General features: G+C 38.5%; 1 protein-coding gene across 1 annotated transcript in view; it reads right to left on the bottom strand.

Moving 5' to 3' along the window:
* Positions 1 to 18537, bottom strand: part of LOC126194994 (protein unc-80 homolog) — a 1036886-nt gene that overhangs the window by 688078 nt on the left and 330271 nt on the right. Inside the window, exon 10 of the mRNA XM_049933411.1 lies at positions 10178 to 10257. Within this exon, the coding sequence (XP_049789368.1) occupies positions 10178 to 10257 (80 nt within the window). The remainder of the gene's footprint in view (positions 1 to 10177; positions 10258 to 18537) is intronic.

Below are 18537 nucleotides of genomic sequence, written 5' to 3'. Positions count from 1 at the left end.
GCAAGTTATAAAACCATGTCTAGCTGACAGAGCAGTAGTTGTGAAGTGTAATTTTATGATATAAACGAGCAGGAATTGGAGCAACTCAACTGCATATAATTAATTGGAAGTCAAGCATCACCATACTGGTTCGAGGCAGCCAATGGCCAGTGACTATGAGAAGATACTGCCGCTTCATTCTAATGCCCTGCAGCCCTGTTTTAAAAAAAAGGATGCATGATTTTAACTTTTGTAATGTTCAGTTGCCATTTGAATCTTGCCTTCAAAGATGGTGTATTATTTGAATTAGCCTAGATTACGAGAACAATGCACTTGTTCTTGTAACATTAATCCTGAGAAAAGTAAAGTAAATATTTCGTCTGTGAAATGATAGTTACGTTGTATGATGAATTTATTACATTGTATGCAGAATTTATTTGTCAGATTTACTACTTGTTTCAGAGGTGCATAAAAATGCAAATAAGTGGAGTAATGATATTTTTAGGTAATTTTATAAAATTACGAGATTTGCAAAACCAACGAGTGTTTGGTGGAGTTAGCTGACTGCATATTACAAAATATCTTAATTATATAACATTGACAAAGCTCAAACATTGTAAATTTTATGAAAAAAGAAAAGAGAAGTAATATACCAATCCTGAAACTATACAGATTAAAAAAAGTAATTTAAAAATTTCTTAAGTTGAACAATATCTTGGTATTAATTAGATCAAAACATTCTGATGCTATTGTCACACAAATTATGAAATTATCTCTATGATAATAAAAGAACTGCATGGATGGCTGCAAATGTTACCATGCTGCTCCCTGGATTTGTGGAGGTGCATCAGTCCTGGATCAGTTCCAGTAGGTAGATTAATAAAGAGGGTCAGTTTGCTGGCCAGCATGGATGTGGTTTTAGGCAGTTTCTCACACATCCGATTAGGTGAATAACAAGCTGGTACCCACTTCCTACCTCAGTCACACAATTCACACACATTTAGAAAAGATTCGCTGACTCTCTCATGGGGTAACACAAGATGCAGACAGTTGAGGCACACAAGTTCCCCCCTGGGGCAAGGATATGAAGGTATAGAGACAAGGGCATCTGACCAACCCCATGGAGATACAGGATAAAGGTCAGGAAAAATAGAAGATGATATGGATGCTAATAATAAATATTCTTGCCAAGAATCTGGAAACAAAGACAGATCACATCTATATATGGATATAGAACTAGAGATATGTACAAGAAATGTGATATTCATGGTATTTCCTCCACTAAATTTCTCACAATCAGATTAGTCTCAAGACCAAGAGGTGGCTGAAACCAAAGATAGGAAGCTCTAAGATATGTAACGATTCATAATGAGGTGAAATCTGAGTGTGACAGTTAATTTATCTGGTCACATATAACAGGTTAGGGTGAAATCAAGATAACTGTTAGATGTTTTTAACAGCCACCCAAGTCCAATATTATGGTTTTAGAGTCATTGACAGAAAGTCTACAGTCAGTAATGTGGAAGTACCCAGATCATGAAATATTAGTTGGTGGTGACTTTAAGTTACAGAGTATAGATTGGGACATATATGGATTCATTGCAGGGGGTACAGACAGACAGTCTAGCAAAGTTCTATTGAACAGATTTTCTGAAAACTGTCTTTGCAGCCCACACACAATGGAAATATTTTAGTTACCAACAGGCCTGACATAACTGACAGGGATTAGTGACCATGATGTCATTGAAGTGACTTTGGTTCCTAAAGTTAATAAAGCAATCAAGAAAGCTAGATGAGTATTTGTGCTAGAAAGAACAGAAAGACAGTTGTTAGCATCCCACTCAGACAATGAACTGACATCATTTAGTTCCAGTACAATGGACAAAGAGGAATGATGGGCAAAGTGTAAATGGGCTGTGAATCAGACTCTGGAGAAGTATGTGCTGAGTAAATGGATTCAGGTTGGAAAAGATCCACTGTGGTTTAACAACAAAATTCAAAAACTGTTGAGGAAACAAAGAGTGTTGCACTCTCAGTTCAAAAAAGAACACACAAATGATGACAAGCAAAACCAACAAAAATTTGTAAAAAGACTGATGCCTGAAGCTTACAACAACTACCACCATTACACCTTAGCAATAGATCTTGCTGAGAACCCGAGAAAATTATAGTCTTACATAAAATCGCTAACTAGGTCTAAGGCTTCTACCCCATCACTTGCTGACCAATCTGGTGTAATGGCAGAGGACAGCAAAAATTAAGATCTGGTTTTAAATTTCACATTTAAGAAATCATTCACTCAGGAGAATCTTACAAACATACCATTGTTTGACCACTGCACAGACTCCTGTATGGAGGACATAGTAATAAACATCACTGGTGTAAAGGAACAACTGACAGTTGAAAATAGATAAGTCACCAGGTCCTGATGGAATAACAATTCGGTTTTACAAACAGTTTAATACAGCATTGACCCCTGACTTAACTTGCATTTATCACAAATCTCTTGCCCAGCAGAAAGTCCCAAGCAACTGGAAACAAGTGCAGGTGACTCCTGTATGTAAGAGGGGTAAAAGAACAGACCCACAAATTTAGAGGCTAATATCTATAACATCGGTCTGCTGCAGAATCCTTGAACATATTCCCTGTTCAGATATAATAAATTTCCTTGGGAGCAAAAAGCTTCTGTTCAGCAACCAGCATGGTTTCAGAAGGCATTGCTTGTGCAAAACTCAGTGTGCCATTTACTCACACTGCCAACTGTTAATGAAGGTACAACCATGCAGAATAGGTTCCCAGATATGTGAGTGGGATGAAAACTTCTTGAGTAGCAGAACCCAGTATTTTCTTCTCAACAGTGAGTGTTCGTCAAAGACAAGGGTATCGTCAGGAGTGCCCCAAGGAAATGTGGCAGGACCAGTGTCAATTTATATATACAAAAATGATTTGATGGACAGAGTAAGCACCAGTCAGGTGCTGTTTGTTGATGATGCTGTGGCGTGTGGGAAGGTGTCATCATTGAGTACCTATTTCTAGTTGGTGTGATGAATGGCAGTTAGCTCTAAATGTAGAAAAATGTATGTTACAGCAGATGAGTAGGAAAAACAAATCCATGATGTTCAAATACAGCATCAGTAGAGTGATGCCTGACACAGTCACATCAATTAAATAACTAGGCAAAATGTTGCAAAGCAATATGAAACGGAACGACCATTTAAGGAGTGTAGTACAGATGGCCAACAGTTTATTCGGAGAATTTTAGGAAATTCTGGTTCATCTGTAAAGGAGACCACATACAGGACACTAGTGCAGTCCATTGTTGAGTTCTGTTTGTGTATTTGGGATCCGCACCAGGTCATATTACAGGATGACATTGAAACAATTCAGCAGGAGGCTGCTAGGTTTGTTACCTATAGGTTCAAAAAACATTTAAGTTCTTTTTGAGGAGCTCTATTGAGAAAATGTAGAGAACTGGCATTTGAAGCTGACTGCAGAACAATTCTACTGCTGACAACATATAATTTTGCGCAACATGAAGATAATATTGGATAGATGAGTGCTCGTACAGAGACATATAGAAAGTCATTTTCCCCTAGCTCTAGTTGCAAGTGGAAAGAAACAGATGTGACTAGTAGTGGTACAAAGTATCCTCCACAACACACAATAAGGTGGCTTGTGGAGTATGTATGTAGATGTAGATGGTCACATAAAACCAGGCATATCCAGGCAAGCAGCCACTTATGCTACATTCAATCCACACAGCTCAAAAGACATAGCTTTGAGGGACAAGTACAGCATTATAAGCCACCTAATTGTATGATAAAAACTAAAAAAGTTATAGTGTAGCTAATCAGAAAGACAATAGCCAATAAGTTATTAAGATCAACAACAGGTAAACAAATGAAGCTACAAAACCATGTGATATCTTACACTGAAAGCTCTTATTTAGTAATGTATGGTATCTATTCAAATGGTTGTTCAGATTGGCTGCATGAGATGGAATAACAAGACAAACCCCTTAAACATACCAGTGACAAAATATAGACAATAATACTAGTTGCTACCCAAAATATCCAAGAATTTCACTATACTGGTCAAACTAGTAGCAATATGACATTCCGCCACTAGACGTCTTGAGGTATGCATCTTATCTACTGCAGCACAAAGTTGCATCTTGTTTGGCACATGCAGTTGTGAATTGTAGTGAGGCATGTCAGGATGTGTTTCACTGCTTCTGCAAATTATAGTACAGATAACGTGAAAGAGCAACAGATATGCATAAAATTCTGTTTGAAGTAGAAGAAAACTGCAGCTGAAACCCACCACACACTGACAGAGGCATTTGGTGAGAGTGTACTGAGTCAAGCAAGAACATTTGAGTCGTTCAAGCACTTCATGGAAGACCAAGAATCTGTAGTATGCACAACACCAGAAATGATCACAAAAGTGTGTGATGTGATTCACAAAGACTAAAGACAGACAATTCATGATGTTTGTTACAGACTTGGGCTGTCATACGATACATGTCATCAAAACCTATTTGATGAACTGAACACGAGATGAACTGCAGTGAAGTTTGTCCCTCACCTTCTCAGCATAGACCAATGAAATTTCAGGATTCAGACATGCACTGAGCTGCAACAAGAAGTTATAAAGCATCAAAATTCTTATTCAGAGCCGTTACATGATCAGGGTGTATACATGAACAAGGGGGGGAAAAAAAATCCCGAATTTACCGGTTAAAAATACACTTTCTCCTGGGTGAAAACACTTTTTCTGTGTTAAGTGACAGTATATTTTCTCCTGGAAATTCAAAACTTATCAGTCCTTTGAATGGTTATGGTTTTAGACACAGGTGTAGAATTTCGCGGCACTTAAGAAATCGAAACTCAGGGAAAAAAACACGTTTTGGAAATATTTGATATGCAGCAACATGTACGCTGAGTATTTTCGTATTACAAAAGTACACATTGGAATTCCACTAAACACCGCATGTTACTTTCCAAATCATTGATATCAAGATTGCGATGTGCTTTTGTAAGCCAGTTATAGCTCATGTCACGTGATTTCACCAGCCAATGACAGTGTATATTCAGAGCATAGGACACATGTTGTAGACAGCCAACAGCAACATTATTTTTAAGTAGCATGAACACACAAGTTAATGGTTTAAATTAAAATACACAGTGTTGCTACAAGACAAGCAAAGCTTTCACATGATAGTATTGGTATCTTAGGTTAATAAGCTGCAAGATAAGCTAAGCTTTCACATATAATTTTGATCCTTTTTGGGCAAGTTACACTTTAAGATATATCACACAAATGTGCTAGTAAAATTTTTAATAATGACATAAATGTCTGATCTTCAGGGTTCAAAATTCTTCTAAATGGCTCATCATCCCAGAGTTGATTTTTAAATGAGAGTCAAATGCTCTGTGGTTTAAGAAATTTATGGTACATTCTTGCACATAGTTCAACTTGCGTAAAAGGATATTTACTTTGAAAGTAATGCTTTTTAAAACACCATTTGCAATATTTTCCTCGTGGCCTGTTAGAAATAGGTTCATTTTAGCAGTTGCCAGAGAGCACGAGGCAACAGGCGACACCCCGCTTGCACGGCTGCGATGACATAGAAAGCCCTTATGTACAGCCGTGAAAACATTAAAAGATCTTACATTGAGTCATAAAAGAAGCAAGACATCACAGGATACTCCAAAAGCATAAGAATTTCGTGAACCATACAAAAAGGTGCACATTTAAACTGCAACTTCAAGTGCACATTTGTATGTCCAGATTCCCAATGAAATAGACCTTGACCTGATATTAAACTTTTCAGTGTGGTTTTCGAGATGTAAATTTTCTTGGAGCACCAGCACTATATTATATCATTTTTGCTTCTTTATTATAGCATAATGCCTTGCGTGCTAAAAGATGAAAACGTGCACTTGAAATGCAGCAAACAGTTGAAGCTAGCCAGTACTGTGGAATTAAACATTTTGTTTCAAATACATTAACTGCCTCTGTGGAAAAGGTTAATAAAAGCCAATTTTTTTAGCAAACAGACAAAAATAGCTTCATTGTTCTGCAAGGCAATTAATGCTTGACTGTCAGAAAAGTGAAAATAAAATAAAATCTGAAACTAATAACATATTTTAGCCTTCTGTAATTATGTGAATGTATTTTAATTCACTTGATAGCTCCCAGCCAGATATCCGTTTTGTTTTCATTTGACATGAGCATAAATGAAGAGGAAACAGCAAAATCACTAAATGTAAACACAGGTCACGTGGAGAATATCCACTATAACTCAGACTGCTCTGTGCATCAGCCCTGGATCTACAATATTTGTGAACCGGGTCAATACTAAAAAAAAAAATCAAATTTTCAAAAATATGTGCATCTTGTAGCGCACATATTTCTGAAAAATCTGAAAGATAAAACACGTGTTTGAGGAAATGTAAGAGATGTTATTTGGTCTTAATGCCAAAGTGCTGTGCCGCACCTCTTCATACAGCATTCTTCTATTGCACGTCACTGTATTTCACTCTGTGGACTTGAAACGTGTATATTTTGTAATGTATGCCATCAAATTATATTCAGGACAATGGAAATTGAAATGTCCTGTAGTGACTCTCCTGCTCCCAGTCGGCAGGTCTGACAGCCTGCCTCTCTTAAAAAAATCTCACAATTAATAGCAGATGGGATTATTTGCAGTCGGGAGGACAAGAACTCTTCAGAAAATTTGCACTCTTTACTGCCTATTAGCTAATAACTTGCTGTTTTGTGTGACATAAAATTAAATATAGGATACATAAAACCAATAAAGACAAGAGACAAGCAAGAAATCACACATTACTTCAATCCTTAGCTCCTAGCATTTTTTTCTCTCTAATCTTGCTACAGCTTTACATGGTGTGCTTAAAAGAATCTATTACCTCATCAAAGTTCGTCAAACCTTTTGCTACATGAAAAATAGAAATTTCATTACCTAATACCTGAAAAGCTGTTAATACAAATAATGCCCAAGACTGGTGTGGTTTCTTGATCTGATTACGTCTATTTTGTCACTGCCTGCTAGATAAAACAAAATAGGCCTTTCTAATATTGCAGCAATTTTGTAACACACACCAAATAAACGAGATTGTTTTGGCACAAATGGTCATTTTTATAACACGACAGAATATAATTCACGAAATACCAATATCAAATGCCTATTAGGGCTACTACAAGCAAAAAGGTTTATGTTAGGAAATAGTTTCACATTTAATTCATATGCACCAGTTTCTCAAGCATGAGATCAAAAAGAAGTATTACAAAATTTTTATATAAAATTGGAATCGTCTTATTCTTCCATAATTTGTGTGATGTCCCCGCTTCTTCTCCTTCCTCGTCCTAACAAACAATCTTGTCATCACCAATTCTGTAGCTGTTCCTGCCATTGTCAACATTTGTTCGCCAATTAACTTCACTAACTCTGCCAGAATCACCAGTTTAGTTATCCTGCAATTATTCTCCGGTTAGGCATTGTTACATGTTCATATAACACGTTTTCTGCATTAGTTCCAGAATATAATTTAAGCGGCTGCTAGCCGGGGACTGTACAACTGGTCCTTACTAGTGTAGCAATCTGGCCAAAAATTTTCTGTCAAAATTTCATTCTCTCAGATACACAGAGAAGATAATACGTAATCTTTCTCACCTGTTATTCCTGTCAGTCATCTATTTCCATTCTGGTGGTCTGAATCTACGGATTCTGCTAGTAATTATAACAACACTGATCATTCGCAAACCCAATCAAGCACATAATCAGACAGGAATTGGCATTCATCCGTTCGGCTTTACTCCGCTCAGCTCATATAGCCCTGTCCCATTTTATCTGTGGAAAGTTTATTTCTAGATGGAACAAGGATTCTCCTGACAGAGACACTGCATACACTATGCACATATTCAAAAATCAACTTATGATTTATTCAGGAATCAACTTAAAATATGTTCAAAAATGTTAAAAAACCAACAGGGATACGTTTCAAAATCATATGAAGATCGATAGATCAACGTGCGCCAACAGCCACATTCCTGTAGCCAGAAGCAGGAGAATCTACTACTCAAATGCTACTCAACTGCACGTGTGCATGAGCCCACTTGTAACCACTAAAGTGAATCTAATGTAAGCAGTTGTGACTTCATGCTCATCAGAGGCAATTTGTTGTTATGAAGCATTGCATAGTCTTCCTAAAGCCTTTGAAACATTTTGCTGTTGCCAGATGCTTGCACGAGCACTGTGTGTCATTGTTGTATATGGCGCATTTCCTTTGGAATTTAAGTTATTTTGGTTCTTTTCTCTCGTTTATGTTTTATTGTTGAAGTATTATTATTCTGCAGTAGCAGGATACAGTAATATCCTTTGTTAGAGTATTGGTTCTTAGCAGTCAAAATTACAAAAATTTAACTGAAAACTAAAACAATGAAAAATTCCTGGTATTCTAAAAAATTCCAGGGTTTTTCCCGGTTTTCGCCCTGATGAAAAAATTCTCGGGTTTTTCCTGGATCTCCCAGGTCATATACACCCTGATGATGGATCTTGGGTCTATGGTTATGACCCTGCAACAATCATCACAATGGAAAATGCCATCTTCTCCAAGGCCGAAAAAATCTCTGTAAGTTCGCAGCAACATGAAGTCATTGCCAATTATTTTTTTGACATCTGAGGAGTGGTGCATAAGGAGTATGCTCAATCTGGTCAGACTGTCAATGAGAAGTTTTATTATAAGGTTTTGAAGTGACTGAGGAAAAATGTTTGGTGCAAACAGCCAGAGTTGTGGAAAGGGCATTATTACAAAGATTCTACAAAGAAGCCAGGAGTGTGTATAAAAGGGCTGATGCCCTTTGGGCTGGAGTGGCTTGCATGTGGTTAAAGGTGATGAAACTGCATTGCTTTGTTTCATGATCTGGGCTGATGCCCTTTGGGCTGGGGTGGCTTGCATGTGGTTAAAGTTGATGAAACTGCATTGCTTTGTTTCATGATCTGGCCTCTAACTCTCAAGCCAAACTTAGAGACTGAGTAGTGTTCATTTGATGCACAGTTTGTGTGCAATCTTGTGTTATTGCTTTGAATGGTGCAACTCTCACCTTAAACGTAGTTACCTTTTGATTTCACATTCTGGAACTTTCATAATTTGCATTCAAACTGAAGCACAGCTCAACTAGTGACTGTCAAGATACAGATGTACTCATAGCACCAGTGCAGAGAAGCTTATATTTTGTGAAACCCCATCATTAATCTACGTTAATATTTGATGAAATACACCATAATTGTGCGTTCCAGTCCTTTATTTAAATATTACTGAATTTTTGTATCTACACAGCTATAAATCATGGCACAGTAACACATGTGCTCATGACAGCTTAATTTGCTGAGTCTATACACACAACTCCCCTACCCTTCCCAATAACAGTGAAACACAAGTCTATAGTAGTTAGAGTCATCCTTGCCCCCTTCCTGTCTTATCACTTTTGATGTTTTATTTTCACATCTTTGTCATCTCTGTGTAAACTTCCTTTTCTGCAACAATACCCATGATGCATTAAATATGTAGGTATTGTATTCCACAGAAGTTTACTATTTTGCAATTATAAAGTAGTTGGCTAACAGTATTGAACAGCACTTCACATTATTATATAGGTGCACAACGTCTTTCTAGACTAGGTCTTGTCTTGTGCTATTTACTAGCCTTTTCTTGCCCTTAAAGAAAAGTGTTAATACAAACGAAAAGTCTGTAGGTCACAAGAGGATCATAATAAAACAATCCTGTAACATGTTGTTACATACATCTCAAAGTCCTTAGGAAACATAAGAACTTACAAATGTGGTACCTTCTTTGTGTTAATGCTAAACTTTATTGAAATAAATCATTCCCTTTTGTAGATAACCATGTTGCAAATCAGTATAAATGACACTATTTGCATTCACCAGATACTGTACTCAATGAAGTAGCTTAGTGGTCACTTGGTATTTTGCTATCACATTAATAATAAAAATGAGCTGAAGGTTCATGACTGAATGTATTAGGCTGTGTTGTTGATGTGATGTTTCTTTAATTACAACATGAAGTAAGCACTAATTGCGGGTACTTTATTCCAATACCTATTGAAGACAATAACTGCTGTATTACTGAAAATAAATTATGCTTTTACTCACAACATGTTCTTCTTCAGTACTGGAACTTTCTTCTGGAATCGTTTCTGGAAAGATGGTGTCCTTTGGTGATGATAGCCATGCTGCCTACAAACATTTTATGAAGCATTAATAGAATCAACACTCTCTCAAAACTATACTAAATTACATCTCTAGGTATATAAAATAAAGTAAATAAAGTATTTACATGAATCAAATGCACCATCAAATGTACTGTACATCGTAGTTTTTTAAAAAAAAAAAAAACGAAAATGTGCGCGCTTCACTTCACTGGAAGGCTAAATTTATTTTATACAACTATATGAGCTATCAAAACAATAAGAATTTTTAAGTGACCTGTTGTTAAGTGACATAGTCATTATTAAAAAAGAATGCCTATCTTGATTACCTACCTGACATACAAACAAACATACAAATTACAAGCGTTACTCATCATTATTCACTAATGTCATTCATTTCCTGAGAGAAGTATGCATCAGAGACAGATCCATTTCCTCTTTCCCTATCATCTTCAATGTTGTTACAGAGCACATCATCATTATTGCTGTTCAGAATATTTGAAATACGGCATTTCCTGAATGATTTTACAACATTGGGGCTTCAATGCTTTTTCAGGCAGTGGCCAGTGTGCAATAATATGGGTGCATCAAATCTGTCAGGGTTAGTTCATGGTTTGTTCTGCAAAATCATTATTTTTTGTACTGTTTCTGAATGTAACCTTTGAAAGGTTCATTTGTACTGACATCCAGAGGTTGTAACACAGAAGTCATTCCTCCAGGAATAATAACAAGGTTACTGGCTAGGATGGGGATATTCTTTTTTATGGCGTCAGTGAGATAACTACAAAATGCATACAGACAAAGCATAGATGGTAGCTTGGAAAGCTCATCAGAACAGAGTTCCTATATATTTCCGAGCCAGACAAGCATTAAAGTTTCATCCATTAATCCCTTCTCCCAGTTTTGAACAATGACATCATCAGGGAACAGATTCTCATTTTTAAGGGTCTTGTTTTACACTTAATGATTAAGAAAAGGGGAAGTTTGTGTCCATCTGCTGTGACTGCCAACGTTACGGTAATTCAATGCTTTTCACACCCTGATGTTTTGATGGTAACTTCCTTTCTCTCCTTCTCATCAATCATGTAATTATGCAGCATATCAAATCAAAATGGTGTCTCATCAGCACTGCCTATTTGGCCCATTGAAAAATTCTTCTCTTTCTGAAGTGTGATGACATATCATCTAAATTCTTGAAGTTTTTTCCTCAAAATCCTGTGGAAGCTTTTGGTATACTGTTTCATGAGTCGTAGAAAAAAGCCTGCCTGTTTTGTATAGCAATAAACCAATCCACAGCTAGCCCAAACTCTTACCTTGGTATATTAAGCCACCTCTTTTACTTTGTGTCTTGTGGTGGCACTGTTCACAGGTTGCCCACTGTTCCTCCTTTCACAGATGAATTTCACAACTTTTACTTCAAAATAAGATATCTTCTTTTGTGAGGGCCAATGAATTTCTTTCTAGTAGCGGTAGTTGCATATAATACCAGTTTCTGTTTCTTCCATAAGTGAACGTTACACTCAGCTACATTGAACTCTCATCGCAACCTACCGTTACCATATTTTTCAGCATAAAGAATTACTTTGCACTCAAAAGTAGCATCATATGATGTTCCTCACTGCTTTCCTTGCATTTCATGACTACCAAATGCAAACACATTATGCACTAATAGGCTAACAATAATGAAACAAAGTAGAGAATCACAACAATGTCTTGTGACATAGGGAACACAAACTAAAATTCAATGATGTTGCCAGTGATTCACAGATTCAAGTTCATAATCTTACATTCACCCAACTTTTGAATACTGCATATGGTAAAAAATGTGTGCATTAGATTCATGTAAATACAGTATTTCAAATAATGTCAAAGCTGACAAAAAGCTGAGAATAAGTAAAAATACCGGCCTGTCAGCAATAGAGTTAATTTCTCTTAAAACAAAGTAGTAAAAGATGCAAAATTTATTTTTGTTATATTTATATTTATTATATCTGAACAACTGCCATCCATTTTCTCAATGACATTTACAGTCATGGGTAATAATGATGTGCGATGGTGTAAAGTGCTTCTGGGAGAATGATGGTTTGGTAGTGGCATAACTTGGCTTTGATGTAAAGGGATTTGGTGTTATAAATATTCCAGGTGATTGTGAAGTCATTATACAGTTTTTCTACATGAGTTTTAATGCTCATTATGTCTCTATCAGTGTTCCTGATAATTTCACCTAAGTACTTGAAGCACTGAACAAGAGTGATGTGAGGCCGGGCGTGAGTCGTGCTTCGGTAGCTCAGTTGGTAGAGCACTTGCCCGCGAAAGGCAAAGGTCCTGACTTCGAGTCTCGGTCGGGCACACAGTTTTAATCTGCCAGGAAGTTTCATATCAGTGCACACTCCGCTGCAGAGTGAAAATCTCATTCTGAAAACATTCCCCAGGCTGTGGCTAAGCCATGTCTCTGCAGTATCCTTTCTTTCAGGAGTGCTAGTTCTGCAAGGTTCGCAGGAGAGCTTATGTAAAGTTTGGAGGGTAGGAGACGAGATACTGGCAGAAGTAAAGCTGTGAGGCCGGGCGTGAGTCGTACTTCGGTAGCTCAGTTGGTAGAGCACCTGTCCGCGAAAGGCAAAGGTCCCGAGTTCGAGTCTCCGTCGGGCACACAGTTTTAATCTGCCAGGAAGTTTCATATCAGCGCACACTCCGCTGCAGAGTGAAAATCTTATTCTGGAAACATTCCCCAGGCTGTGGCTAAGCCATGTTTCTGCCGTACCCTTTCTTTCAGGAGTGCTAGTTCTGCAAGGTTCGCAGGAGAGCTTCTGTAAAGTTTGGAAGGTAGGAGATGAGATACTGGCAGAAGTAAAGCTGTGAGGCCGGGCGATAGTCGTGCTTCGGTAGCTCAGTTGGTAGAGCACTTGCCCGCGAAAGGCAAAGGTCCCGAGTTCGAGTCTCGGTCGGGCACACAGTTTTAATCTTCCAGGAAGTTTCATATCAGCGCACACTCCACTGCAGAGTGAAAATCTCATTCTGGAAACATTCCCCAGGCTGTGCCTAAGCCATGTCTCCGCAGTATCCTTTCTTTCAGGAGTGCTAGTTCTGCAAGGTTCGCAGGAGAGCTTTTGTAAAGTTTGGAAGGTAGGAGACGATATACTGCCAGAAGTAAAGCTTTGAGGCCGGGCGTGAGTCGTGCTTCGGTAGCTCAGTTGGTAGAGCACTTGCCCGCGAAAGGCAAAGATCCGGAGTTCGAGTCTCGGTCGGGCACACAGTTTTAATCTGCCAGGAAGTTTCATATCAGCGCACACTCCGCTGCAGAGTGAAAATCTCATTCTGGAAACATTCCCCAGGCTGTGCCTAAGCCATGTCTCTGCAGTATCCTTTCTTTCAGGAGTGCTAGTTCTGCAAGGTTCGCAGGAGAGCTTCTGTAAAGTTTGGAAGGTAGGAGACGAGATACTGGCAGAAGTAAAGCTGTGAGGCCGGGCGTGAGTCGTGCTTCGGTAGCGCAGTTGGTAGAGCACTTGCCTGCGAAAGGCAAAGGTCCCGAGTTCGAGTCTCGGTCAGTCACACAGTTTTAATCTGCCAGGAAGTTTCATATCAGCGCACACTCTGCTGCAGAGTGAAAATCTCATTCTGGAAGAGTGATGTTGCTATATTTAAACCTGAAGGATCCTAGGGCATGTTTCGAGTCTACATTCATGATCTAGTCCCAAAAGACTAAAAGTCGGTTTTGAAGAGATCTCATGAAACTTTTCTAGGGCATGCCAGGCTTCAATAGTACTCCTGATAATAATTGCTGAATCATCAACTATGACAAGATGTTTGATATTTTTTCTTTTTGTTTTTGGTCACATATTTATTCAGAGTGAGGAACCATGTTGACACTAGTAAAAAGTGAGAAAGGTGACAAAATATTCAAAGAAAGTGATTAAACGGTGATGAAATATTTTAAAAAGGTGGTTAAAAGGAAAGAAATTATTCTAATAAACAGATATGACACAAATGAATTGTTTTTATTTTTGATAAACCCACCATAAGGGCTGGTTAAGACTAGAATAAATTTCACTATTATGATCCTGGATAGGGCATGGCCACTTTTTCCTACTTACACATTTATTGTGATATGCTGGTACATTGGTAATTTGGTACTGGCAATACAATACTGATAACTGTAATTCACAAACAAAATCTACATCACATTTTACAAGTAATGACATTCTATGCTTAAATACTGAAAAATGATCAACAAAATATTTTTGGATTAATGTTTCATAGGAATCTTCACAAAAAATGAGGTAATCAACTAGATTTTCTGAATGGTTTCCACCTCCCTTTCCTTTAATCTTTCTTCTGCTGTCATGATTTGTACACCCACACACTTACCCTGGGCCAATTTTGCTGCCTTTAAACCATTTTTGAGTGCTTTCTTCATTTTTAGCTGAAGCTTCGCTGAGATGTTCTTGTCTCTCCTTTGATATAAGGTGTTATTTTTATTTTCTTTCAGAGCAGCTGTTCATAGACAACTGATTTTTTCATGTTAGTCATCTTTTTAATCGCCTCCTCAAGATGCCATTGGTTTTGCTCCTCTTTTTTCTCTTATTCTATGCTTCTTTCTTTTCACATTCTCTCTTATAAGTGGTATAATTTGCATGAGCTTGCTGTCCATACCCAATGAGTCATGAATCAATGGACACAGAAAGAAAATAGGGATACTATCCCATAGCATCTGTCACGGACGAAACACTGTTTAGAAATCTTTTGGTCACTGCTGCCTGATTTTCTCCTAATCTGTGCTTTAAATGGAATATCTTCTCTCTACGTCCACATTTCCATGAAACAATGTAAGAGAAGCCTTAAAAAGTTTTAAACATTTGGGTACTTAAACTCGACATATAATGGGTCCCTATTTGAGATGTGATGCTGCCAGTAATTGTTAACATCTATAGTATCTAAAACCGGGTCATCCTCTCAAATTGTAGAATCTTTCATTTATCTAGTAAGTAATCTAGTGGGAAACTGAACATCATCATTTTTGCAACATTTCATATGCCACTGCAGTTTCTGCTCTTTATTCTTTCTTTGGAGTAAAAACTCCCAAGACTTTTCGGTTGAGCACTTGACAAGCAAGTCTTTTCCACCCCAGTTGCAAGCTGCAATGTAATGTTTTTGGACATTCTTTAGAAATCACAACTTACATCTTTCCAGTCTACTAAGCTCTCTGGTTACTTGCCCACTAACAACTAGTTGTTCAAAATGAAGAACATTATCCAATGTAAAGAGATCATTATAGAGAACTTCGAAAATACTCTCAAATTTTCATAATGCAGAAACCTTCAAAACAAGAGCAAAAGAGTTTGAAATATGTTTCTGTTTCTGTATTTGGCTTTGAAAATGTTATGTGAACTTACTGAATAGTTCTGCAGATGAAATAATAAAACTTTGGACTGAAAAGCAGCAGAATTCTTTTTTAGAGGTATATACTAAAGAATGTAATACTGAATACCATCTCAGTGTTCCAAAATCCTATTGGTTGAAGGTCCTACAGTAGGCCATCTTGTGGCTGTATGTCTCAAAAACGTCTGATGTGTAATGTTAAAATTATACTGGATTCCTTCATGTTCTGTTTAAAAAATAGGCCAATCATCAAAATAATGTTGAAAACTGACCACAATTCAGAAGCTTCTTCACTTAAACACTCCAAAACATTAACACAGAAATTATCCATTGTATGAATATTGCAAGTTCTGATGTTTGTAAGTTTTCTGCCTCAGGTCTCTTTGAAATCACTACCTAAAAGCCTACGCACCCTTGTACAGGTGTTAGGTCCAATCTGGTTGACTTCTACTGCACTACATGGTGTCCCATTTGTTCTTCTTCTACTTCTTCAGACAGATGAAGTACCTTGCAACAGCTTGGTCATGGATACTTTACATCAATCGGAATTACATTACTCTTTAACACACAATTAATTATAGTTGAAATGTTCTCTTCTTTTTACATTCTTTTAACTTCACTGGTTTTGTTTCCATTTTCTGTGCTTACTCTTTCTTTTTTCTTAATAACTGCTCTTCCAGTAATTAACAGTTCCACCTTGAGACTTCTTATCATGTATTCCTTTTTTGTTGATCTACTGTCAAGACAATCAACTAACTCTTTACTCTGTGGTTCAATTACAATTTCCTTAAAAAAGGACAATAAAAAATATTAATCAGATAATGGAGCTCCAGGTTGGGATATCAACAATGTGGGAAAGGATAGATTGCTTCTTACCATTAAGATTACACATGACGTTGCAAACAGGTACAATTAAAATACATTAACAGATATGCTTTCAGCCACACCCTTTGTCAGAGAAAAAGAGAAACACACACCATTCATTCACACCAAGCAAGTACACTCCAGCAGTTCAAACCAGAATGCAACAGTCATGTGGAATGGAAGCAGAAATCTAAAGGGGAAGGGATAGCAGTGAATGGGTGGGTGATAAGAGGAGTGGTGTCTGGTGGAGTGTGCAGGGTTTAGACTGCCACCAAGTGCAGTTTCAGTAGGATGCAGGGCAGAGAGGTGAGGAAAACAGGACCAAGGAAATACGGGCAGGTGCATTCGCAGAGGGCGATACACAAAGAGGGTGGGAGATCAGATATGGGTGGACATGACAGGACACGGAGGGGGGGGGGGGGCAGTTGGGTGGAAAGTGTGGGGACAGTATAGATAACTCCCATCTGTGCAGTTCAGAAAAGCTGGCAATGGAATGGAGATCCAGATAGCTCTTGTAGTAAAGCACCCATTGAGAACAAGCATGTTATTTTCAGCTGCATGTTGTGCCACAGGGTAGTCTACTTTGCTCTTGCCCACAGTTTGGTGGTGGCCATTCATCCTGGTGGACAGCTGGCTGATGGTCATACCAATATAAAAAGCTGTCCAATGATAGCAGCAGTGGTGGTCTATGACATGGCTGCTTTCACATGTTTCCCAGCCTCTGATAGGGTAGGATATGCCTGTGACAGGACTGGAATAAGACATGCTGGGTGGGGGGATTGGGCACGTTTTGCACCTGGGTCTTCCACAGGGATATGATCCTTGTGATATGTGATTGTGATTGGAAGTGGCATAGTGACAGATTATGATGTTATGGAGGGTGGGTGGGTGATGGAACAGCACTTTAGGAGGTGTGGGAAGGATCTAGGTTAGGATGATTGGTCACCAAATTCCTGGCGAAGTATGTAGTTCAGTTGTTCCACTATGGTGTGGTACTGGGTGGCAAAGGGGGCAATCCTTTGTGGCTGGGGGTGATAGGAGTATTGGGGATCTGGGTATTGGCTTAAAGCCTTAGGTCCTTTGCAGTAACTCTCCCATTAATTCAATTTCCCTCCTCATTTATTCTCCAAAATCTATAGACCACCACAATCATGGACACTCCATTGTGGCTGATTACTGTGCCCCCACTGAAAGCACTTTGGCCCTCACTAACCAACACCTCCAGCCACCTACCTTTAATCTTGCCTCCCACATCAAAGATACCAGCCAATTCCTTCACCGACTATCCACAATCCCCACCCCTTTACCTTCTGGATTCCTATTCATAACTGTTGATGCCATCTCTCTACACACACCAACATGCCAATTGTCTTACCACTACTAAACATTACCTTTCCCAATGGTCTTCAGACAGCAAACTCATGACCTCATTTTTCTTATACACAATACTAACTTTATCCTAACCTACAACTACTTCTCCTTTGAAGCAAAGGTATATAAACAAATCCGTGGCACAGCCTTGGGCACCTGCATGGCACCCTCCTATGCCACCCTCTTTAGGAGCCATCTAGAGGAGACCGTCGTAGCCTCCCAAAACGCCAAACCTCTAGTCTGGCTCAGGTTCATTGATGAAATCTTCATGATTTGGACTCAGGGCGAGACAAGCTATCTTCATTCCTTCACAACCTCTTCCCTGTGTTTCATATGGTCCTCCTCAACCCAGTGTGTCACCTACCTAGACGTCATAAATCTCCTCTCTGATGGCAACATCCACACCTCTGTCCACATAAAACCCACCAACCACAAACAGCACCTTTCATTTTGTCAGCTGGCATCCCCACCCCAAAAAATGTCTCCCTTGCAGCCTGGGTCCCTGCGGATGGTGTATCTGCAGTGACAAGAAGTCCCTTGCACAGTATCATGTGGGCCTCACCAAAGCCATTAAAGACAGGCACTATCCCCAACAACTAGTCTGCATACACATCTCCCATGTCACTTCCTCTCACACCACAAATCATCTCACCAATCCCAAGAAACAGCCACAAAGGAGTGGATGCTTTGTCA

This window comes from Schistocerca nitens, chromosome 7 (genome assembly GCF_023898315.1).
Source record: "Schistocerca nitens isolate TAMUIC-IGC-003100 chromosome 7, iqSchNite1.1, whole genome shotgun sequence".
Taxonomy (NCBI): domain Eukaryota; kingdom Metazoa; phylum Arthropoda; class Insecta; order Orthoptera; family Acrididae; genus Schistocerca; species Schistocerca nitens.
This window is presented reverse-complemented; position numbering and strand designations above follow the sequence as displayed.